Source organism: Propithecus coquereli, unplaced genomic scaffold, assembly GCF_000956105.1.
Source record: "Propithecus coquereli isolate 6110/MARCELLA unplaced genomic scaffold, Pcoq_1.0 Scaffold307, whole genome shotgun sequence".
In the NCBI taxonomy this organism is placed as follows: Eukaryota; Metazoa; Chordata; class Mammalia; order Primates; family Indriidae; genus Propithecus; species Propithecus coquereli.
The window spans coordinates 3,024,697-3,050,045 of record NW_012148697.1 but is presented as its reverse complement, the minus strand read 5'-3'; the positions used below and the strand labels follow the sequence as shown (position 1 = coordinate 3,050,045).

General features: G+C 48.9%; 1 protein-coding gene across 1 annotated transcript; it reads right to left on the bottom strand.

The window, feature by feature from the left end:
• Positions 1-326: 326 nt before the first annotated feature.
• LOC105814827 (cytochrome P450 27C1) lies at positions 327-24,450 on the bottom strand. Its single transcript, XM_012649920.1, has 8 exons — positions 24,367-24,450; positions 16,044-16,243; positions 13,394-13,603; positions 12,242-12,405; positions 9,448-9,614; positions 8,175-8,253; positions 7,514-7,717; positions 327-443 (listed from the first exon to the last, which is right to left on the bottom strand). The coding sequence occupies exons 2-8, from the start codon at positions 16,219-16,221 to the stop codon at positions 327-329; spliced, it is 1,119 nt and encodes a 372-aa protein (XP_012505374.1). The 5' UTR covers positions 16,222-16,243; positions 24,367-24,450.
• Between the last annotated feature and the right edge of the window lie 899 nt (positions 24,451-25,349).

Here is a 25,349-nt window from a genome sequence, read left to right as displayed (position 1 = left end):
TAAACCACCATTTCCCCGTGCAATGCATAGATACTACCAGTCACTAAGTATTGAGTCTAGCACAGTGTACGAGGCATGGGAATTCAGTGCCACTGGTTTTTAAACAGCTGTTTCCCCAGTTAAAGGCAACTTCTGGTATGCGAAAGTAAAATAGCTATCTTTTTACATTACTGTGCATACAGTAACATAATGTGTGAGTGTCCCAGAAGTCGGGAGACCAGTCCGTATGAGACAGCCCCTACAGCAAGCGCTTTCCTCCTCTGCGGTGACCAGCGCGAGTCCGAGAGCTGGCTCTGCTGCGTCATCAGCCCGGGTTTCAGACACACTTACTTTCTGTTAACAAAACGCACGTGGATGGGCGCCCCCGGCGTCAGGAGCCCATGGGTTTTAGCATGAACAGCTTTAGTCTGAGAAGATATTTTGATCTCAAAATGCTGAAGCAGCTAAGAAGAGAAACAGAAGGATTCAGATTAGGAACAGCGGAAAATTCACGGTGCTCCCTGAACACGTTTACTCCTCCTAAGGTGGCCCCAGGCAGCAGGGAGCCCGGGCAATGAGCACCCACGTGCAGTTTGGAGGCCACTGCACTGCTCGGCCAGCGGATGCCCACCATTTGGAAACAGAACTTCAGATCCTGTAAGGAGCCTGGCACGTCCACTGAGCAACTGCGAAGCCGGTGTGGCCGAGGCAGGCCCCATGCCCAAATGGCTTAGGTTTCATCAGCCATTTCAGAATTCCAACTCTGCTGCTTCCATGTTCGGTCTAGATAAAGACGGTATCAAAGGAGTACAGAGAGACAGGAACAAAGTGAAATCCAGGTTTCCTGCAGGTTCAGAATCTGCAGCCACTTCAGACGTGGAACAGACACAGCAGCAGGGAGAGCTGAGTCACGGAACAGGCGTCATCATGCTAATATCCTGAACTTAAATCGTCCTGACTTGTACCTTTGATTCCATTTCTCATTTCCACAGTTCAAAAGCAGAACCATCCCTGGGTCCCGGAGTAAAACTGGAAAGTACCTGAACAGTGAGTCTGGAAGAACACCGAGGTATCCATCGCCCTGAAGCCATAACCTCCCCCACCAACTGGCCAGGGCGGGATGTTCGGTCAGCCTAGGGAACAAAGCCGACCTGCTCTACAGATTTCTGCCAACACACAGACTCCTGGAGGCGTGGGAGGGCCTTGCTTTCAGCCCATTCGGACAGCGCAGGCGGCAGACGAGCCGTGGGCTTCTACCTCGGACCCACTGTCCCTGCCCGGCCCTGCCCTGCCCTGCCTCTCTCTCCAGCCTCCTCTCCCAGGTGAAGAAGCAGAACCCAAGAGGGGCTGGGGCTCCAGGATGGAGTCGGGCAGGAGTCAGGTCAGGGCTGCAACAGGGACGTGTGCTGAACACACCCCTTTGTCGCTGTGAAAGAACCGAGCTGAAAGGCGTGTCAGTAGGTGGCCCCAGAAGTGCCTGTATCCAGGTGGCTCCGTCTAAACATCTAACCTCTGACCCCTCTGCTGACCTCACAGAGCGGCCACTCGTTCCCACATGGCAGGAGAACGTGCACGTGGGTCTCCTAGCTTTGAGGCTGTCGTGCACTTGGCCTCTTTTCCTCTCTGAGTGGTTTGCTTGTTGAAAACACTAAAGCTGCAAAGGAGACAAACAAAAACCACAGCCCACCTCAAGTCTCTGACTCCTGGGGAGCTGGGTGAATCCTCCAGACACTCTCCTGTGCACCAATGTCACATTCCTGGTTGCGAGGCTGTCCCGCCCCTTCCCAAAGCCCACCGGCACTGTTGGGAAGATGCCATTTATTTGGTTAAGAAATAACACCTTCTGTTGAGGTGTGCTAAGAAAATTTCTTCATGACGGGGATTGAATTTTATCCGTGATCTTTTGGGTGATCTTTTGGGAGGGCCGTATCATTTTTCTCCTTTCATTTGTGATTGTGGTAAATCACGCTGACAGATTTTTCTGGTGGTAGATCAAAGGTGGCCTTGTTAATTAACTAGCTAAGAGAGGAAAGTAAACTATCTAATAGAAAGTAAGAAAAATAAACTCACAGCACATAATTGCCCCTTTGAAGAGAAAACTCACAACACAACTGCCCCTTTGTTTTGTTTGATTAAACACCTGGAGTTCAACTTGTCTTTAAGCTGAACTTGTTATCTCTAAGAGTTTGGTTTTCACAGCCTTGAGGTGTCCTAAGCAGACAGCAGGGGAGCGAACTCCCCCACCACCCCCCAGCTCTGGTCAGCACCAGATTCCAAGGACCTCTGACAAGCCGGCCTCACAGAGAAAAGAAAAAAAATTAAAAAGCACACACAACATTTTCACAGCCGTTTTCACTATCAGTTGGCTTCAGTCACTTTTATCTTTCTCTTTGTCCCCAAATAAAATCCCCAAACGTCTTATCCTCTGCACTGACACTTTTATTTCCTTCTCTTATGTCGTGCCCTTCCCACCTTTGGGAAGTAAAATAAACTTTCTTTCCTAAAAACTATTCTCCCGGTGTGAGAATTCTTTCTCCAGCCCTCACTGTGAGCTCTTCTTCGTGAGTCCTCCCCATAACATTCCGGTGGCCCCTACAGGCAAACTGAGGCACTTCTCTACCTCTGCACAAGAAGCTCACTCTTCTGCCTCTGTCTCTAACTGCTCCCTCCCCTGCAGTGCAACTCCCAGACACTCTTCTCAGTGCCTTCAATATCGTTCGCAATCTGGTGAGTCTCTTGGGCTCTGGAAGTGGTCATATGCTCAAGGTTGAGAGTGGTAGCTTTCTGGTTTGGTCTGGGATGGGAAACCTGGCGCCGTGTCTACCATTCAGGAGGGTGCCAGGGAAGGATGCTTCGTAACCACCCTTCCCCAGGGGGGAATGTGCCTTGGAGGGCCTTATGCCTCCTGCCCCCATCAGTCTTCACTGAGAGTCGGGGACACCTGGCTTAGGGGGAAGATCTCTAGGTCTTGGTCTGAGTCGGAACTTGGGGATGCCCATTTTCTGGCCACATCTCTAGGTCTCAGTCTGACTCAGATTTGGGGGATGACTGATGTCTGATCAGAATTCCAAAGGTCATCTGAGTCTGGGACACCCCTCAGACTTCCATTTTTGACATATGACCATCCCTAAAAAGTCCTTTTCTTTCTCTTAGTTTCCATCATGGGCAACATTATGTTAAAGGACCAAGAAATGTGGCCTGATAATTGATCTCTTAATCATAGTGCCATTCTGCTACTCGATCTTCCGTTGCCACTGGTTCGGCGAGCGGTGCAAAGTCCTCTATGGTCCTACAGCAGAAGGAAGCTTCTCAAATGGTGGCTACCGCAATGAGAGACGTTTTTCAGAGACACAGATACCCTAGAGGCTCAGACAAGAAGACATCAGAACCGCACCCCCATTTAGGAACTGAGCCCTGCCTCCACTATGACTCTGGGTCCTTGGAGTAAGAAATGCCCCAGGAGGTGGCCTCTGCAGGGACCCCGGGCCCATGCCCTCTCTGAAAAAGGGAGAGGCACTGGAAGCTGGCGTGCACCCATCTTCCGGAACTAGTGAGCCCCGCCGAGCCGGCACCCTCCATACCCACGGACCCAGGGGAACTGCTTCAGTCTGATGGACAGACCCCAGCTTCACAACATGCTCAATGTCATCACACCGGGATGGCCGAGCCTCAGGTAACTCTCTCTCTCTGCATCACAGTAAGCAAACTGATTTTAATAAAACTAGAGCCACTTATTCTTCCTAAATTTTCAGGACCTCTATTTCCCTCTCCTAGCTCCATTGTCAGAGTGAAAAGTAAAACACGACCCCCCTGTGTACTCCACAGCTCCTCCGCTCACTTTGCTCACTCCTTTGAGTGCTTCCCAGTCACCCCGACTGGGAAATGATCTTACGGTTAAGTTAGACACCTAACTCCTTTAACACCACAAGCTTCCTTTTTCAGGCTCTTGGAAAAGACTTAGTGTTCTCACTGAATCTAAATATACCCATCATGTCTTACACCCTTACACAGCTGTTCAGAAAAACAGGGACTTTTCACTGCTCCAGGTACTTCTGCCGAACATGCTAACCTTATCATAAAACTCACACAGGCAGCTCTTCTCCTCATTCGGGGAGTTCCAGAATTACTGTTTGGGTTGAAAATCTCAACCATTTGGGAGAGTAGGACTGTTTGCATTTGGCACTCCCTGGCTTATTTTTTAAGCTACAGTCAATTTGGTGTATGTCATGTGTACACACTGGGAATCTTCTGACTCTGCTGTTTGGGCTTTTATGCTATTTGGACCTAGGACGGGTCATTTGCAATATTGGTCTGAGGTAAGATTCTTAAAAACTTCTCTTATTTAGTGTTCCCAGACTTGCATTTGAAACCTCTTAAATTTCTGTTCTTGTGCACATGTTTAAACTGATGGGTAAAGTACATCAAAAATATTCAGAACTCAAATGATCAATCTGCCACAATAGGGTTAAAATAAAAAGTTTATGAAATTCTCTGTCTCTGTTTTCTGGTCTGCCTGCTTGAAACTACTAAGTTACTGGTGTTGAGATAACACTCACTATCTCTGTTATCACTAACTCAAGGTTACTTGAAGCAGCCAGTTTTGGTAGCAGTGTGAGCATTAAAAACTCATTGGGGCCAGGTGCAGTGGCTCACGCCTGTAATCCTAGCACTCTGGCAGGCCGAGGCAGGTGGATTGTTTGAGCTCAGGAGTTCGAGACCAGCCTGAGCAAGACCGAGACCCTGTCTCTACTAAAAAATAGAAATAAATTAGCTGGACAACTAAAAAAATATATAGAAGAAATTAGCTGGGCATGGTGGCGCATGCCTGTAGTCCCAGCTACTCAGGAGGTGGAGGCAGTAGGATCACTTGAGCCCAGGAGTTTAAGGTTGCTGTGAACTGATGCCACGGCACTCTAGCCCAGGCAATAGAGTGAGACTCTGTCTCAAAAAAAAAAAAACTTATTGGAAATTGAAGAAAAAGGTAAAAGAACCCTTGTGGTTCCCTCTTCTATCCCACCTCTACTCTAACTTTTAAAGACTGTCCGTTTTCAGCCCCTCCCCGTTAATGATGCACATGAACTCTCACAGGTATGGACTGCGCTTTGTCCCAGGTCAGCAGGAAGTAGCTCCAGAAAATAAGATCTTCATCCAAATTCTCCAGTTTCTGAGTTCATTAAATAGAAATTTTAATTTTCACCAAAAAGAAGGGGGGAATAAAAGGTGGCCTTGTTAATTAACTAGCTAACAGAGGAAAATAAACTAACAGAAAGTAAGAGAAATAAACTCACAGCACATAATTGCCCCTTTGAAGAGAAAACTCACAACTGCCCTTTGTTTTGTTTGATTAAACACCTGGAGTTCAACTTGTCTTTAAGCTGAACTTGTTATCTCTAAGAGTTTGGTTTTCACAGCCTTGAGGTGTCCTAAGCAGACAGCAGGGGAGCGAACTCCCCCACCACCCCCCAGCTCTGGTCAGCACCAGATTCCAAGGACCTCTGACAAGCCGGCCTCACAGAAAAAGAAAAAAAAAAATGTAAAAGCACACACAGCAATTTTTTGCTATCAATTGGCTACAACCACTTTTTTCTTTCTCTTTGCTCCTAAATAAAAACCCCAAACCTCCTATCCTCTGTGCTGACACTTTCATTTCCTTCTTCCATGTCGTGTCCTTCCCACTTTTGGGAAGTAAAATGAACTTTCTTTCCTAAAACTATTCTACTGCTGGTGTGAGACTCCCTTCTCCAACCCACACCATGCGCTCGTGAGTCCCACCCTAATGGTAGCCGACCCTGGTATTCCTGAGCACGCCTCACTGGGTGAGGCCTTCTGGCTTGACACACTCCTGCATTCAGCTTGCCAGTCTTTCATTTAGGTTATTTTTCGTCTTTGTTAATAAATCAAATTGGCTTGTGGCTTCCTTCTTCATGTTATCCTGTCCAGGTTTGAATATCAAGGATGTGCAAGACTCACAGAATGAGACTTCCTCTCCTCTGTGTAGGATGATGATTACCCGTTCATTTAAGGTTGACAAAACCTGCCAATAAACAGTGTAGGTCTGGAACATTTCGGGAGTAGATCTTTTTACCATTGACACCTATGTTAGGTCTGTTCTCTTTCCTTTGAGTCAATTTGGGTAATTTATATTTTTTCTAGTAAATTAAATATTTTATCTAAGTCTTGAAATTTATTGGCAAAAAGCTGTTTGAGGTATGTTCTTGATTTTAAAGAAGTCACCTACTGCATTTGTAGCTGTCTCCTTGTTCACTCCCAGTACTATTTGTGCTTTCTCTCTTTTTATCTTGACAATTAAAAATAATTATGCTCCCTTTCTCTACTTGCACAGGTAGAAATGAGGACTCCTCAAGGAAAAACTTTAGTGGTACCTGTACAGCCTACAAAACCCCATCACCAGCTCCAAACACCCCATTTCTAACCTCCTCCAAATCCGCCCTCTGCAGGAGCACAGGCCGGCCTCTGGCTCGTGGATACGTCCCTGGTTCTTCGGGCGGGCAGAGCCTGGTTCACTGCAGATGCACTGCCTGCCTCTCGTGGTGGACTGCCTCGCCTGTCCTTGAGGTGGCTGCGAAGATACAGCAGGAATCTGGGGAGCTGAGACCTTCCCGATAACACTCCCTGAGTGCAGGTGCCCAGAGGACAAGAACAGCTTCTACTTCTTCAGCACAGACTCTGCACATCAACTGTTTTTATTCCTCACACACCTGTGAGGCAGGGCTTTGGCCCCTTTTGTGGGTGACGGGCTCAGAGTGACTGAGAAACCCACCCAAGGTGCTGGAGCCAGTGAACAGCAGTGCTGGGCTCGGAGCTGGTTTGCCCGGAGCTCCTTCCGTGCCACAGCAAGCTGACCTCACATGGACCCAGGGACACATCCCCACATAGGTGGGGCAGCTGCTTGATCCCACCAGCCGATCCTGGCAGAGCCTTCCTGGGCCGCCTGTGCTCCCCAACCAGAGTCAGTCCTGGGCCAATGGGCCGCTCTCCCCACGCTTCCTTCTGTGCCTCCATCCCAGGCCACAGCCCTCACCTCCTCCAGCTCTGGAGCCCACCCCAGGCCTGGCCACCTGGAATCCCTCTCCCCCTCCTCCCTGCCGGCCAGCCTTCACTGGTCCCTTATGTCCCTCATGCCATGCTCCCTGGTAGCTTTTATGCTCCCTAGTGTTTAAGGACCCTCATCTGACGCCCTCCCAGGCCCCTCTCTCCTCACTCCACACATGACAGCAGGAGCGCTGGGCTCCAGGCCCTGGGGACCCGCATGACACACACACTTCCCAGACCTTCAGGCCCCTCATCTCCACCTCTGCCCACAGGACCCCAGGGAAGACAAAAAGAAGCGGGGGCCATGGGGGGAAGGTGCCTACTGCTGGGTAGTGATCTCAAATATGAACGGATTCAATGCAGAGGTCTTGCTTTTAAATTTTCAAAACCAAGTTTTCTTTCTTAACCTGAACGTCTTGATCCAGTTGAGCCCAGTAAAAGAGGCCGAGCCCACAGCCAACACTTGACCTCCACGTCCTACCTGGATCACGACAAGGTGAATCTCCAGCTCTGCGATTCTCCGCCCGATGCAGCTACGAACCCCGTAACCGAAGGGGATGGACCCAAAGTTGTCAACTCTGCCCGGGTTTCCTCTCCGCAGCCAGCGCTCTGGCCGGAACTCCTTGGCCCGAGGGAAGTTCTCATCCTCGTAGGACGTGGCGTAGTGGCAGAGGGCCAGCTGGGTCTGAGGAGACCATGTGCAACAGAAAAGGAATAGAGAATGGGGTGGCGTGAAAGCAGAGCAGTGGCCAACGCCCTGGCTGGCCAGGCCCTCTGAGATGCGCCGGCCTGGGGAAGCCGCTTAAGGTGCTCACACCCGGGACAGCAGCCCCTCCCGCCCTTCACACTTCACAGCCCGCCCTGATGACAGTGCAGCCGCTGACAAGGCCAGTCAAGCCCCTCGGAGACTCTCCAGAAGAGGGCCTGGCCCGCGGGCTACAGAGTATCTGCTTTGTCTGGGAGCAGTAAGAGCACACAATTCCCTCCTCCTAAACCCCACTGCCATCACAAAATACACAAGAGGAAAAGCAGCTCTGCTGATCTTTGCTTGGGGACAAAGACTTCCTGAATGTGCAAGCAGGTTTCCTTCCAGTCTAGCCACCACTGCAGCCCAGTCCCCCCCCCACGGCCACCAAACTCACGCCTTTGGGGATCAGATACCCGCCAATAACCAGGTCTTCCTGGGTGACACGGCCATTCCCGGGGAGCACTGGAAACAGCCTGCAAAGAGCGACGGGAACAGGAATGGAGTGGTGACTTCAAGAATATTTTGTTAAACATTTAGAGATCTGAATATATTGCCATTTCCACTAAAAATTCTTAAAAAGTAACACATGGTACAATTTCAAGCAAACAATTTTGCAAAGACCTCTGTGGTTCCTTAGACAGCTATGCCAGCCGGCATTCCTAGGTGTGCAGAAAAGGTACCAAAGTCAAAACAGTTTGCAAAACACAAAGAAAATCTTTAACACGCCATTGTATTCCCGGGGGGGAATTCTGTTTCTGACATTTTATGTGACTATGGAACCACTTTATCAAGGCATAGTCATAGGACTTAGGGTCCCGTGAAATACATCTGGAGGACGACACTTCAGCTATGGGATTGTCTCAGAGAGCTGACCCCAAGAAAACTGAGTAAGACTTTAAATGACAAATACCAATAAACCGCAAGCCGGCTCCATTTCTTTCCTACTTTGAGCTTACACAGCATGCTGTAGATTGAGGACGCAACACAGACTGAAGCACCATTATCAAATCAGGTGTGACAGCATGCTTTCAGTACATACTATGGAGAATAACCTTCGCTTTGTCACGCATTTCCTCATGGAGGGATGCTGCGTTTAGGTTCACTGAACTGCGAAGGGGAAGAAATTTCCTTGGCCCCCTAATCCCACCTCCCACTCAAATCATCCCCCACCCAGGACTGCCATGTCCCTCCAGCTCTTCCCACTGCCACTAAAGCACTGTGCAGGAGTCAACGAGCCTCGCTGTGTGGCGTTCCCAACCTTGACTAAGCCATTCACACAGAACCACCAGGTTTTGTCAACGGGTCTGGAAATTAGCCAAACAGCCCAGAGTATTTTCCTCACAAACGGATCTTGTTCCGTGTTATCTTCAGAGAAACAAGGTCAGAGGGTGCTGACCCAGGAACGTACTGGGAACACTGGATGAAGCACTTGGCTAAAGCAGGGACAATGTTAAACGACTGCTCCGAAGATCTTTATGAAGAACAATGAATACTTCAGCAGCAGAAAGGCCACTGGAAATGGCCAAGCAGGGAGGAAACAAGAATAGCCACGAACATCCTCTTCCTAAACAGTGCAGCACCAAGGGCAGTTGGAGGATCTGTTATGATAAAGAATCAGGGACTTCAAGGACACATTTTGTTGACACCGATTCGGGTGAGCCTTTTACCTCAGGGTTTCCTTAAGGAGAGCTCTGACTAGTGGGACTCTGGGGACGTCTGCTGCTGTTGGAACATGCCTTTCCCCCAAATTCTTCACTATCTCCTGGTACACCATCTGCTGCACTTCCGGGTGCCTTGCCAGGAGATACACTGCCCAGGACAACGTGAACGACGTCTAATGGGAGAAAGCGGCAGACACGGGCACATGGGTGAGCAACACCAGGGAGTTGAACAGCAGGTGACATCCCCACGAAGTCCCTGGGAATTTGTGCAGGTGCAAAATTGTACTCGCACACCGCTATTGCAGCGCTTCATGTCTAACCAAAACAGAAGAGTCTTTTTCTTAATTCACGCCAGGAAAACCAAACCACTATTTTTGGGAAGTTACAGCAACTCTATGATTCAAGTGCTCTTGTTATGAATAGCCACAGAAAAGTTATTGTGGAACTTCTTTTGATCACTTAAGAGCAATATGCTTCCTCTTCAGTGGAGCCCGAGGGATGCCAGGGAGTCGCTGGTCGGTCCTGGAAGTTCTGCAGGAACTTCATGAGACCTCTTTGCAGGGGTCACCCATTTCTGCTAGAAAGGGCCTCAGGCTGCCCACTGGCGTCCCACAGGCCCAGGACGGCTGGGCTCACCCACTCTGGCTTCCCTGATCTAGAGATCAGGCACATGCAGATCATTAGTTAGCCATCGTGCCCGTGCATTTATCAAGTAAAGGGAACACAGAGTGGTTGACTAGCTCATTTGTGCAAAGCAGTGTCATTTTTCAAACAGCACTTAGACTGAAGAATCGCATTTCCAGTTAGTGAGAATAATTTTATTTTATTTTCCTAGGTCCCAAGATTTTCACTAAAATCAATGCTATCATTTGTGGGACTATATTTCACTTTATTGTAAAGAAGAAAATTCCATGGTATAAATGCTCCCTTTCTTTCATCAAAAAAACGTAACTTAAGTAGACCATATTGATAGCATTTCCTTATAATGGATGCTACGTGTTTATAGAGGGCAGGCTCTCCTGTAATATATAATCTATAACATAATGTGTAAGCTCTTACTTGTAAATGATAAGGAGGTCATTTAGATGATTTCTACTAGGAGAACAGACAAATTTATGTTAAAATCACATTTTTATGGAAAAACAAAATGTGATATAGCCACACAATGGAATACTACTCAGTAACTAAGAAAATAATCAATTACTGTTACATGCTGCCACGTGGAAGACTCTCAGTCATTCTGCTGAGTGAAGGAAGCTAGATGCAGAAGAATACATACCGTATAATTCCATTTACATAAGTATTTAGAAAAACGTGGTGGTGGGTTCATAAATGATTGCATCTGTCAACAGTCTGTATCGAATTGTACAGATTAAATGGATGCAGCTGATGGTGCATAAATTATACTGCAATATAGCTGATGTTTTTAAAAGTCAGAATGAAGTCGTAAAAATTTGTCTCCTGGCTTCCATCCTAGGCTGCTGAAGGAGAACAGAGCCCTTCTGAACTCCACCTCGCTGTGATGCTCTTAGTTACCACCAGGGGGCAGCAGATTCAACTGTGTCCAAATCTGCCATGCCACAAGGTCACAAGGCTCCTCCATTCGGGTGGTGACTTAATTTGAACAAATCCACACCATCCATCACATTTATACAGTGAATTAGAATTTTCGTTGATTGTATCATTCGGTTTATAGTTAATTTATATATATTTTGTTTTATTGCTGTAGAAGATCCATAAGAATAGAGTTTATACTTTTTTTTGCCTTTACATGTTTAAGTGACATTGTAATAAAAATAATACATCAACACTGGGGGGTTTTGTCCCTTTAAAAGGGAGGCCTGTGCCTCAGTTGAGGTCAGGAAGCACTGGTGCAGAGGAAGAGCTTCCAGGTGAGGAGGCTGCCTTGGTTTCTCCGCCTTGGAACGGAGGCAGTGACCCGCCTCTGAAGCGGCTGGGCTGGGTGCGGGCGGGCAGTGAGCACACGAAGTCCTGGTGCTTACCTCCCACCCAGACCTCCGCAGTTATGCTGACGCTATAAAATGAACTGAGGAAGAATTAAATGAATCACTGGCTTTATCAAATGAATTCTATGGCCTAGAATATTTTAAATGATAAATAATAAGGTTTTTAATGTCTATGCCCTCTTCATATCTGACATGATGAAACAATGGACAAAATGTTTGCAAATCAGGGATGATTTTTGAACGTCAAAACTTAAGCCAGGCACAGTAGCATGCACCTGTAATCCCAGCTACTTGGGGAATTGTGGAATAATGAAATTGTGGTTATACTTTTCACAGAAATCATTGTGCACCTTAATTATACATTTTACATGCAGTCGTGCGCTGCTTAACGATGTTTCTATCAATGATGGACTGCATGTACAACAGTGGTCCAATGAGGTTATAAACCCCGTTTTTACTGTACCTTTCCTATGTTTAGATACACAAACACTCCTGGGTTACACCTGCCCACAGTACTCGGTACAGTGACCTGCTGTGCAGGTGTGTAGCCAGCTGCAACGGGCCACAGCACGTAGCCTAGGTGTGCAGCAGGCTACGCCATCTAGGTTTGTGCAAGTGCACTCAGATCGCTCACCGACGCCTTGCTCAGAACGTATCCCCGCCGTTAAGCGACACGTGACTATATGTGTAGTGTTTTCTCCTGGAGACTTCGGCAGTGAAGCAAGCCGAGTACACACGCGTACAGGCTGCTTAAAGTATGTGCCTTAAAAGGAGACAAATTCTGTCAGCTTATGAGGCTTGTTTGCTGGGAAACAAGGTCCCCACAGGCTCACCGTGTCGACGCCGGCCAGCAGCATCTCGGTCACGTTGGCGTAGATCTCCTCGAGCGTCAGCGCCTGGCTAAGGAAGAGGTACGTGAGAAGTCCCCCTCTCACGCTCTGGCCTCGGTCCGTTTGGTACTGTATGTCCCTCAACTTGTTGTCAACGTGAATTTGGCCTGTTTGAAAACGGTATTTCTTTTGAAAAAAGTTTGGGCTGGGAATAATCTTTTCAGTCTCAACCCCCTTTGTCCTCCCAGCAACTTAACTAAGCCAGTGGCAGGTGGCAGGGGCTAAGGGAACCCAGAGTTATCTGTTGTCAACCTTGGGACTTCATTCATACAGCTGCTTGTGTAAATGAATGAGAAGTCAAAAGACAAGCTAAGCATTTCTTCCTTTTTAAAAATAATCTATAAGATATTTGCAAATGTCTGCTTTACTACTCCAATAGCCAAAAAAGTTATTTATATAATGTGAAGTCACAAGAACGTAGATTCCTTTATTTTTTCCACTATTCTTCCAGAAGAGAAAATGAATGGAGGAGAAAAGGCCATGTATTATCTGAGATGTTACCACAAAAAGACACAAGCACATTACGTACATCAGGACGTGCTATTCAAATGAATGTTGACCTTGAAAAGACACGATGGGACACTTCTTTCAAGGTTAGCATTGTTCTAGAACATTGTTATAAGTATTTTGGAAATCATTCTTTTTCCTTTTTGGAAATGCTTTCATAATATAATAAAATTTTTAGTCACATAAGAAAACTAATCTTCTTACTTTGTAGTCTCATCTTGGGTTTGAAAAAATTGTAGGGTCCAAATGAATGTGTTTGGGCCTCAAACTCTATCTACATCTTAAGCATTGACAGATTTATTGTACTAATAGCATCATCACCCATGGACATTCACTTGTGTATGTCTCAGCTAGAATAGCTGTTAAAATAAAAAATTTAAAAATGAAAAATAGATCACATTACTTGTAGACACAACATACATGCTTTTTGCTTCTTTGAAAAACACATCTGAAAGTTATGAGTCCAAATAACAACGTGCAACGACGTCTGGGCATCGTCTGCCACAGTCTGGAGGAGTTAGACACACAACACACGGTAAAGTTAGGTCAACCTCTTACACAAAAGGTGCCCCTAAATTCTTCTCTTACTGAATCTGAAGAGTCCATCCCAGGACCTGCAGAACTCTTGCCAGGGTTTTGGGATGAAGGGACGAAGCCATCTGGGGATGGCACCTGCGTACATGGAGGTCTTGAACATGCTGAACATGAGCTCCAGGGCCTTGATGTACTCCACGGTGGGCTGGGGGACACTGTTTTCCAGGCAGCCCAAACGACTCTCATACAGGATAGTGGCCACTCCTAGGTGGGAAAGAGAATTTAAAAACCCTCTTCTTCTAGATTATTTACCATATCAACATGCGCTATCTGGCCATAAAAGTAACTTTCTTTTATTATCATTATTGTTTTTTAATTGAGATAGGATCTTACTATGTTGCTCAGGCTGGGCTCGAACTCCTGGGCTGAAGCCATCCTCCTGCCTCAGCCTCCCAAGTAGCTGGGACTACAGGCATATGCCACTGCACCCAGATAAAAGTAACTTTCAAAAGAAGTCCAAGCCGGGCACAGTGGCTCACTCCTATAATCCTAGCACTCTGGAAGGCTGAGGCAGGAGGATCTCCTGAGCTCAGGAGTTCAAGACCAGCCTGAGCAAGAGTGAGACCCCGTCTCTACTAAAAATATAAAAAATTAGCCAGGCGTAGTGGTGCGCACCTGTAGTCCCAGCTACTCGGGAGGCTGAGGCAGGAGGATCGCTTGAGCCCAGCAGTTTGAGCTTGCAGTGAGCTAGGATGACACCACTGCACTCTAGCCCGGGCAACAGAGCGAGCCTCTGTCTCAAAAGAAAAAGAAGTCTAGGTGCCTTTTGTGAGAGGCATCACCACTCTGAGGTTTCCTCTGTCCCGAGCTATAGGGAGCCAGGCATTGGGGGTTGATGGGTGACAAGACCTGACTGGTGCTGGGTAATGTGCACCGTGCAGGCAGGTTAACACTCTCTGCTTCATCAAAGTAGCTCCACAGCCCTGGGAGACACACGTTAAGAAGCCCACTCTTGGCCAGGCATGGTGCTGACACCTGTAATCCCAGCATTTTGGGAGGCCAAGGCAGGAGGATTGTTTGAGCCCAGGAGTTTGAGACCAGCCTGGGCAACACAGCGAGACTCTGTCTCTACAAAAAATATAAAAATTAGCTGGGCATGGTGGTGCAAGCATATAGTCCTAGTTACTCAGGACATCTGCAGGCTGAGGCAGGAGGCTCGCTTGAGACGAGGGGTTTGTGATTACACCACTGCACTCCAGCCTAGGCAACAGAGTGAGATCCCTTCTCAAAAAAAAAGAAAGAAAGAGACTCTCAGCAGGAGATTAGAAGATTCCGGGAGTTTATGTAGTTGGCTAAGGCTGTACAGGAAGAGGCAGGAGGAGGCCGGGACAGGACTGAGATCAGGTCTGAGACAACCGGCCTCCAGGGAAGGCGAGACCTCGGGCCTGCCCCTGCCCTGCTCCCACAGCCTCCTCTCTGGAAGGAGGAAGCAAAACCCCAACAGGGCCCCTTCCTGCCCTGGCCACCGGGGACAACCTGTCAGCCACTGGCCAACCTCGGGAGCTGAAATGTGGCTCCTCCTGGCCAAAGAGGGGAGCCCAGGCCCAGAGAGCTGCAGGCTGAGGAGACCATCAGGGAAGCCGCGGAGGCAGCGCCGCCCCTGTGCTTACCGTCTGCGCCCCTGACCATCCGGAACGAGGTTCCGAGAACATTAATATTAGAACTCTGAAATGTTAGCCTGATTTAAATTTGAAAGTAAACTCATTTTTTAAGAACGATGAGAAAGCTGTTAGAGGGTCCTCCAAGATATATTTTTAAGAAAAGAAAAAAACAAGGTACAGGACAATATGTTCGGTGTGCTGCTGCCTATTTTTTTAAAAGTAAAAAGAATATTCATGTGCCTATTTCCTTACACATGCATAAAACATTTCCTTGCACATACATAAAATATGTCTTGGCAGATACATCAGAAACTGGTGACCTTAGCCTCATTCAGGAAAGAGGGAGAATTTTCACTGAATACCTTTTGGTTTCGATATTTGAACCATGAGAAAGTACTACCCACTCAACATGAATTTAAAAGCTAGGACAACTTTGTAGTAGATGCCCTCTAACCTTTGTTCCTCTTTAAAAATTATGCTAGGCCGGCCGCAGTGGCTCACTCCTGTAATCCTAGCACTCTGGGAGGCTCAGGCAGGAGGATTACCTGAGGTCAGGAGTTTGCGACCAACCTGAGCAAGAGCGAGACCCCATCTCTACAAAAAATAGAAAAATTAGCTGGGCGTGGTGGTGCATGCCTGTAGTCCCAGCTACCCAGGAAGCTGGGGCAGGAGGATCACTTGAGCCCAAGAGTTCCAGGTTGCAGTGAGCTACAATGACTCCACTGCACTCTAGCCTGGATGACAGAGAAAAATCTTGTCTCAACGACAACAAAAGATTATGCTAAAACAAAATATGTAGTAATTGGGAACATGGATGCTTGAGTTAAAAAGACCTGGATTGGAAACTAACTTTCTGCCTCTAAAACAGGGTGGGGGTGGAGCCTTGAGCAAGCTCTTTTTAAGTCCCAGGTACCACTGGGAAAGCAGTGGTGGCACGGCTGGCTCACGTGAGCGCCACAGGGCACGCATGTTACATCCCAGGAAACCGCGGGTCCCGACAAGCGTCCATTCTTCCATCTCTCCCGTCTCCCGGCTCCACCCACCTTCCATTGAATATTTGAAGAAAAGGTCATTGACATTGGTCACAGTTTCTCCGTCTTCTGCCTGGCTCCTGAGGATGTAGATTCTTTTAATTAAATCAGCAATAACCTGGTTGACTTCTCCAGAAAAAATGGCCACATCTTTTGGCTTCAGAATTCTCCGTCTCAGTACACTTCTCATTTTGAGCCACCGTTCGCCCTCCCTAGAGGAATAAAGTGAATTTCAAATAATCTTACTAACAACACTGACGTTCTGGGGAAGAATTCAAGGAACGTCTGAGAAAATTTTATGAAGGATCAACAAGATCTGTCAATCAAAATGGAATTAAGACATTAAAGACTCTGCCGGGGAGAGGAATGACAGCCGCAGCCCTGGGCCTGGCAGAGCTTCCGCTGCTGCCCTCCAGACAAGCTTTAAGGAAAAAAACCACCACTGGGAATCATCTTTAGTAAAGTATTGTCGTTTCCTTTCAAAAACCGTGAAATAATATTACAGTAAAGACATGAGACTGCTGATTAGCAAAAGAGAAAAGTTTATATATATATACGCATACATATATAAATGAATTAAGTGTTGATATGAAAAAAGAAAAAGTGACTGCAGCTTGTTGGTAGCGTGTTGGGGCCTCGGGGCTGCTGGCTACACGAAGAGGACGCCCAGTCGCCAGGCCTGGAGCGGCCCTCCCGGTGAAGGCAGGATGCCGCCTGAGTCCTGGGGCAGGTCCGGGGGTACTCTGAGCCTCGGGGGCCCACAGGAGTCACCGCCACTCAGCCACTCACCCTGTACTGCTTCCCTTGCCTCCGATCTGCTCTGGGCGGCCATGCTGAGCCAGCCAGTCCCCTGGGCCCGGACACGCCCTCTCCCTTTACTCCCCCTGCACCACGGTCACCAGCACCGCCCCACCGTGTCTCAGCTGAAGAGGGTGCCAGCCACCAGCACAGGCTCCCGAGCCTGAGGCCGCCAGAGCAGGCAGCAGAGTTTGTGCCTTAGCCTCGGCCACCGCCCTCTAGACCAGGGCATCCAGGGGGGGCTCTTTAATGATCTCCCTGAGGACAGAAACTGAGAGACCCTGGTGACTTCCGATCAACAACTCTTATTTATTGGGGAAACTGGTGACTGTACTTCTGCCCAGTTCATGTATTAATATAAGAACATACATGTCAAAGGAACCACAGATAGAACCTCTAACCCGCAGGGATTTGGACCAGGAGATTGCAGACACTCCAGGGTCTCCTCCCTGCTTGGCACTGTGCTGATGATCACTTGGATGGCACAGGTGTCAGTGAACTTTGTCCAAAATTAATAATCACAGTCAGCTATGAGACAGGAAAATCACTACATGGCGATCAGTGCTGGAGGTTCTTAGGCCCTATTCAAGGGGATTTTCCTTCGGGTCTCCTGAAACAGCTGACCCCCTCCTTCACCCATCCACGGACAAGGGCTCTGTGAGCTTCAGCTTCTTTGGCTGTCACTGAATGGACACCTAAAGCCACACAGCATTGCTTGAGAGAGCAATGGGCCAGTGTGACCCCCACCTCCTGCTGGCACACCTTGCCACAGAGGAGGAGGGAGAGAGCCCCAGCAGGCCCTGTGGCCCCTGTGTTTAGAGATCACACAAAGAGCCATTTGACACCATTCCACTAGGGTTTCAGTGCATTTTGAAAAGCTAGTTTTTAGGAACCCACACTGGGGGAGAGGGGCCTCCCTGAGCACCCCGTCCAGCCTGTGGCTTGGCCTGGCCCCACATACTCACGCAGAGATGAGCCCGGTGGCTCTCCCCCGTAAGTCTCGGTACTCCTGCCAGGACTCCATGTTGGCTCTCTGGGGCGCAGCCCCCTCCGCCCGGAGCACCTGAGCCACCATGTCTCGGTCTGCAATAGATACTACAAACTGAGGACCAAAGTGAGACTTGAAGATTTTTCCATATTCCCGTGCGTGCTTCTGCTGCAATGTCATGGAGAAATCAAAAAAGGAAAAAATACACAGATATGATATACCTTTAACATAAACATCCTTGTGTGTTAGAGGAACAGAAAATTGGGGTGGAGGGAAGCTCTATATTACACAGAACTGAACCAGAGTAGTAACTTTACATATTCCTGAGATAGACTTTCACATAAACATATTCATAGATGTCTTCTTATTCTTTACTGATGTGTTTTTACAACTACCTTAGCTGTGTAGAGCAACAAGAGAGACATGTCATTATGGATAGAGATGAACCCAGAGACAACCAGACCCCCATCTGCCAGCTTCTTTCCCAGAGCCCCAGAGGCTCTACATAAGCAGTGCCCAGCCTGCTGTGCAGAGAGCCCCCCGTGGGCAATCTGTAATGAGCCTCTAAAAATGGTCCCTTGCAAGACAATGAAGGAAAAGGCATCTGGATTGGAAAGGGAGAAATAAAACTATCTTTATTCACAGGTGACATGATCTTATCTGTAGAAAATCCTAAGGACTCCACTAAAAAACTATTATAACTAATAAACAAGTTCAGCAAGCTAGCAAGATACAAAATCGATTACAAAAAGTAGTTGTATTTCTATATACCAGCAATGAATAATCCAAAATGAAAGTAAGAAAATAATTCCATTTACAATAGCATCAAAAATAATAAAATGCTTAGGAATAAATTTAACAAATGAAGTGTAAAACTTATACTCTAAAAACTATAAAACATCCTTGGCCAGGCGCGGTGGCTCACGCCTGTAATCCTAGCACTCTGGGAGGCCGAGGCGGGTGGATTGTTTGAGCTCAGGAGTTCGAAACCAGCCTGAGCAAGAGCGAGACCCCGTCTCTACTAAAATTAAAAAGAAATTAATCGGACAACTAAAAACATATAGAAAAAATTAGCCGGGCATGGTGGCGCATGCCTGTAGTCCCAGCTACTTGGGAGGCTGAGGCAGAAGGATTGCTTGAGCCCAGGAATTTGAGGTTGCTGTGAGCTAGGCTGACGCCACGGCACTCACTCTAGCCTGGGCAAAAGAGTGAGACTCTGTCTCAAAAAAAAAAAAAAAAACTATAAAACATCCTTGAAAGTTAAGAAGTCCTAAATAAATGGCAAGACATCCCATGTTCATGGATTGGAAGACTTAATATTGTTGAGATAGAAATACTCCCCGAATTGATCTATAGATTCAGCACAATCCCTGTCAGAATTCCAGCTGGCTTCTTTGTAGAAATCAATAATATGATCCTAAAGTTCATATGAAAGGACCCAGAATACCCTAAACACTCTTGAAAAAGAAGAAAGTTGGAGGACTCACATTTTCCTCTTCTAAAATTTACTACCACGCTACAATAATCCAGACAAGGCATTCCTGGCATAATCACTGGAATAGAATTGGGAGTCCAGAACTAAATCCAAATATCTGTGGTCAATTGATTTTCAGCAAGAGTACCAAAGCCATTTGATGGGGAAAGAACAGTCTCTTAAACAAATGCTGCTGGGACAACTGGATAGCCACAGCAAAGAGTGAATTTATACCTTTTTCTCACATCACATGCAAAAATTATCTCAAAATAGATCAAATACCTAAATATACAAGCCAAAACTATAAAACTCTTAGAAGAAAACATTAGGGTAAATCATCACGCCCTGGGGGTTGGCACAATGTCTTAAGATACAACACCAAAAGCACAAGTAACAAAAGAAAAAATAAACAATTGGATTTCAAGATTTAAAACTTTTGTGCTTCAAAGGACACTGCAAGAAAGTGCAGACAACCCCTAGAATGGAAAAAATATTTTCAAGGCACACATCTAATAAGTGACTTGTACCTGGAATACTGGAATACATAAAATGCTCTTAAAACTCGATAGTAAAAACACAAATAACCCAATCAAAAACTGGGCACAGGATTTGAATAGACATTTCTCCAAAGAAGATATACAAATAGCTAATAAAGCATATGAAATGACGCTGAACATCATTAGTCATCAGGGAAATGCAAATCAAACACATGAGATAGCAATTCACACCCACTAGGATGGCTGTAATCAAAAGGACAGGTAATAACAAGTGTTGACAAGGATGTAGAAAATCGGAACTCTTTTACACTGCTGGTGGGAGTGTAAAATGGTGCAGACACTCTGGAAAACAGTCTGGCAGTTTCTCAAAATGTTAAATATAGAGTTACTATTTGAGCTAGCAGTTCTACTCCTCGCTGTATATCCAGGAGAAATGAAAATACATGTCTGCACAAAACGTTATACACAAATGTTCATAGCAGCATTATTCATAATAGGCAAAAGGTAGAAACAATCTAAATGTCTATCAACTGATGAATGGATAAGCAAAATGTGGTACATCCATACACTGGAATATTACTTATCCGTAATAAGGAATGAGGCACTGACACATGCTACAACATGGGTGAACCTTGACAACATTTCACCAAGTGAAAGAAATCCGTCACAAAAGACCACATATTACATTTATATGACATGTCCAGAATAGGCCAATCTACAGAGACAGACAGTAGCTCGGTGGGTGCCTAAGGCTGGGGGAATAGAAGAGTTGAGGGTGACAGTTAAAGGATACAGGTTTCTTTCTGCGGTCATGAAAACGTTCTAAAGTTGATTGCGGTGATGGTTGTATACCTCAAATGGGTGAATTGTAGGGTGTGTGAATTATATCTCAAAAAAGCTCTTAGAAGGAAGTAAGAAAGGGAGGGAGGGAGGAAGGAATTACAATAAATGTAAATGGACTAAACTATTCAGTTGAAACACAAAAAAGGGGCCTCCAACACGGCTCAGCATGACATAGCCAGGGCTGGGCTGGGAAAATTGACTAAGGCTCTCTTTGGCATCTGCCCACCTTTCTAAACACTCTAACTATCAATCTGAGAAACAGTAGGCCAGACAGACTATGCTCTCTCTACTCTTCTGCCCTCAGGTGGAAACTGCTCACTCCTTCTGGAGATCTGGGTGAGGTCCACCTGCCCTGAGGTGAAGACACCTCAGTTTCCAAGGGGTCACTTCTGCCTAACAAATAGGTGGCCCCAAGAGTCAGGAACTATGGGGAAATGGGACACTCCTCAGACAAACCCAGCTACGGATGGGTGCGATCAGCACAAGGGCACTGGCAGTGGAAATGATACAAATAGTTTACAGCACTTTCTGGTGGTGGACCGCAGGGCAATACAGTCAGTCATAGCACTGAGAGCTGCTGGGACACTGACAGACGTGGCTTACTAGCTGGATGACCTTGGGAAGTTTGGTCTCACTGCGTCTTGGTTTCCTCACCTGCAAAATAGGGAAATAATAGGACTTGCTTCACACGTAGGACTTGGAACTATGCCTGGCACATGAAGAGAGTTCTAGAAATGTTCATCGTTCTTATTTATTTATTATTACGTTTCATAAGCCTAATCTCATTTGACCTCACAATAACCCATGAGATGGATGGGGATTTCTAGTCTCCTTCACAGATGAGGAAACTGAGGTCTAGAGAGAATTACTGACGAGCCCAAGGCTCCACAGGTGGCTGCAGAGGGCTAGCACAGGAGGACAGGACCCCGGTACCTGGGATCCCACTGCTTCGACAGCCGGAAACAGTGGCTGGCAGCCCCCATTATAATGTCTAACCTGCCACTGACTAGCTGCATGACCTTGGGCAAGTCACTGAGCTAACATGTTGAGCCTTTTCTGTCTGAAAAACGAGCAGTGATCTGTATATGAGGTCTGTCCAGAAAGTATCCAGCCATGTAGTATCAAAAATGGAGACATTTATTGAAGAAGACACAAGAGACAAGAAACATTGTACATAAGACAATGACGTCTCCGTCCCCTTCAAAGTAGGAAGCGACCTCACACAGTTCTCCCAGCGTCTCTTTAACCGAACCCGCACACGTTCAGCATTCTTAGGTGTTCTGCTTGGTGCAGGCCTTCCAGAACGGGGGTCACTTTCAACAGATTCTCGACCACCTTCGAAGCGTTCGTGCCACACTTTTACTTGCGCTGCACTCATTGCATCGTCCCCGAAAGCCTTCGGAACCATCGAATCGTTTCCGCAGAGGAATGGTCAAGCTTAACACAACATTCGTTGCAGATTTGTTACTCTAGTGGCTCAGACACGTTGACTGTGACGGTCACACAGTACACATGCTGGCCTTGCGCCCGATGACTGGTTCACGCATGCGCACCGCAGTCCACTCGCCTTGGCTGCCAGGCTACACGGACGTCGTGCAAACCATGCCTGGATGCTTTGCGGACAGACCTGGACACACCTCTGGGTGAAAGGTCAAGACCCTGGCCGCGCTCCCTTCGGTGACTGCCAGGTGAGCGCAAGGGAACCAGTGTGATGGGTGGGGCCACAGTGCTCTTCCCCGCAGCGGCTTCCCAGCAGGGGGAGGGCGTCACCCGGCCACACCCGGTCCCGGGCACCGAGCTCGCCCGAAGGCTGGCAGAAGTATAGGTAACCTCGACACCACCAAGTAGCCACTGAGCGTCCTCAGAGGGAACGCAGGAAGATGAGAGTTCCCACAACCGCCACGCGAGGGTCGGGGTAGCGCCATCTGGAGGGCAGAGGAACAGGCGAGCCCGGAGAGAGGACAAAGCTGGGAACGCCGGTCCGGGTGCTGCGCGAAGGCACCGAGGGAAGTGAGTCACCGCGTGCCTGTGCCCCGCCCGGCCGCCCCAGGCCACGGGCGCGGTGGAGGAAGCCGGCCAAGCCCGGCGGGAGAGGCCGGGCGGGCGCAGGACGGGAAACACCGATCTGGGCTGAGACGCGTCCTCGTCGGACGCAGGCTAACGGGGGCCCGCTTCTCGAAGAAACTGTCCCCGTGGGGCCTGTGCTCCGGGCTTACGGTGCGAGGGTAAAAGCAGATGGAAGTAGGGGTGGATAAAAGAAAAATTAAATTTCAGAAATCAGGCTGTACTGAACTCATCGACAAGCAATTAACAAATATTTTCTACTGTATTTGAAAATTATCATCCTGACACCTTATGTTCAGACTCTACATAGAAAAGACAGAAAATCATGTTTGACCCATCGACGTGTCGGGAAAAGCTGTGCAGGGGTGGCGTGAGGGAGGAAGAGGGGCGGGCGGGGAATTCAGAGCAGGTAAAACGTTCCTCAAGCCCCCTTGTGCCCTTCCATTAGCGACGCAGGCGCCGAGGCCCTGGCGCCGGCGTGTCGACCGCAGGGGTGAGCGCGCCAGTGGGTGGCGGAAACCCGGGTGGGGCTGGAACGCGGCGCGGCCGAGGCGTGTCCCCAAGGACGGGTAAACTCCGGACAGAAGGACGCGGCGGCGCGAGAGGAGGGTGTTCTCGGAAGAGGCCACAGGGCCCGGGTCCCAGAACTGTGCGGGGCCGGAGCCGAGCGGCGCCGCGCTGACGCTGCAGGTGGACGGCCACCGCAGGGAAGGGCATAGCTCCAGGTGGGCCTGGGAAGGGCACGACTCAGGGTCGAGATGAGAAACGTGCAAAATCAGCCGGTCCCAACACCTTCCCCCCGCCAGGCTGTTGGAACGACCGGGCTCTCGCTGAGTCCCTGCCTGCGGTCCCGGCTCGGAACCTTCCTGCGTCCACCTCACGGCTTCGAGGTTACGGAACCCGAACCTCCGAACCACCGTTTTTCCGATTAAAAATGCAAACAAAAAGGATGAGAAACGAATGCAACACGATCTCGGCCACAGAAGGACACACAGTGCTGCTCGGCGCCTGGCGCTCTCGCCCCAGCTCCGCAGGTGCCGCCGGCGCCACCGCCTGCGGGAAATCTCCTCCCCGGACCTCTGCCCAGGTCCCCTCCCCGGCGTCCCATCCCTGGCCTCCCTCCCGGGCGCCCCCTGCGCGCCGCCCCTCGCCGGGTCCCCTCAGCGGGCAATCCCTGCCTGGGTTCCTTCCCCCGCACCCTCTTCTGGAGACTCCGCTCCAAGGCCCACTCCCCGGGGGCCCCCGCCCGCCGCCTCTCCCCGGCTGCCCCTCCCTAAAGTGCCATCTCTAGTTTCCCTCCGCAGGATGTCTCCCCGTCGGCCCTTCCCGGGGATCCCTCCCCGACGACACCTCCCCGGACACCCATTCCTGGCGCCTCTTCCCCGGCGTTCCTTTCCTGGGCCCCGGTCCTCAACTCCCCCTGCCCACCGCGCCTCCTTGGAGTCCCGTCCCTGGGGGCCCCCTCCCCACATCTCTCTCCCAGCCGCCCCCTCTCCGGGGTCCCCTTCCAGAGACCCCTCCCCAACAACCCCTGCCCTGCACCCCTTTCCCGCCTCCTCCTCCCCGGGTCGCCTTCCCGGGACCCCTCCCCAGTGCCCTCCCGCCCAAGCCGCCGGTGCCCGAGCGGCATCCCGGGCGGGCTCGCCGTCCCGGCCCGGCGCGCGCGGCTACCTGGATCTCGTGGATGCGGCTGAAGCCGTCCCTGCAGAAGAACTCCACCAGGTTGACGAGGGTGCGCGGCCCCGGCATGGCGGCGAGGCTGCGGGGCCCCTTCGCGCGGTGCCGGGCCCCTTTGTCCTCGGCCCGCGCCCCCGCCGGGAGCCGCGCGCCCTCGGGCTGGGGCCGCCGGGGGGCCCAGCCGCCCAGGAGCCCGCCCCGCGCGGGCGCCGGCCGCAGACGGGCTTGCAGGACCCGCGCCAGCAGAGCCATCGAGGCCTCCAGATTGGTTTGTTTGCTGAAGCAGTTTTTGTGGTTTCGGGGGCTGCCCTTCGGGGTTGCTCTTTCCTCCGGGTTAACTCCTTCGAGCGGCGCTTGCAACTCGCGCCGCCAGGGCGTCGGTTTACGCAGGCCAGTATTAAAGGTTCCCTCCCCTAAGGGCTGGGGAAAAGTCTGTGATTACACTGCAGGAGAATGAGGCTATTACCACTTTTTCTTCACATCAGATTAATTCATCCTTTAAGCGTTCCTTGAAACCACAGTTTCAAGGTCAACCCCACCTCCAACCATGGCCAAAGAAAGGGAAAAGTCTACTGGAATTTTAAAAATGATTTCCTTCCTTTAAAATTACTATTGAAGGTGTGCTAAAGAAATCTTATTGGTCTTTTCTGTATTTTAGAAACAATTCTTTATGACTTCAAGTTATACTATTGTAATTCAACATTCAAAAAGGAGAATAAAAATGTTAGATGCCTTTGCCCATAGTTCACAGTATTGTACTATGGCCACATTATTATTTTGCTACAGGATTTCGTAATGACAATGGGATTTCTGTGTTCGCTTTCACTGGGGCTCATCACTTGTATTCCAGCACACTGTTGGAAGTATGAGGGGTGAGTGATTTTGCTTTGAGCACGTGGCGTTTCTCCGGCCTCTCACGCGCCCTGGTCCTCTTGCACAATGCTTAAAGAAGTGAACCCACCTCCGCGCAGAGGGGA

What these genes read in the sequence shown, in the direction of transcription:
- LOC105814827 (XM_012649920.1), bottom strand. Translation starts at nt 16,221, where the DNA reads ATGAGAAGTGTACTGAGACGGAGAATTCTGAAGCCAAAAGATGTGGCC. An exon ending in GGATGGACTCTTCAGATTCA is followed by an intron (nt 12,406 to 13,393) that starts GTAAGAGAAGAA and finishes GTTTTCAAACAG; the next exon opens with GCCAAATTCACGTTGACAAC. An exon ending in GGTATCTGATCCCCAAAGGC is followed by an intron (nt 7,718 to 8,174) that starts GTGAGTTTGGTG and finishes TGGTCTCCTCAG; the next exon opens with ACCCAGCTGGCCCTCTGCCA.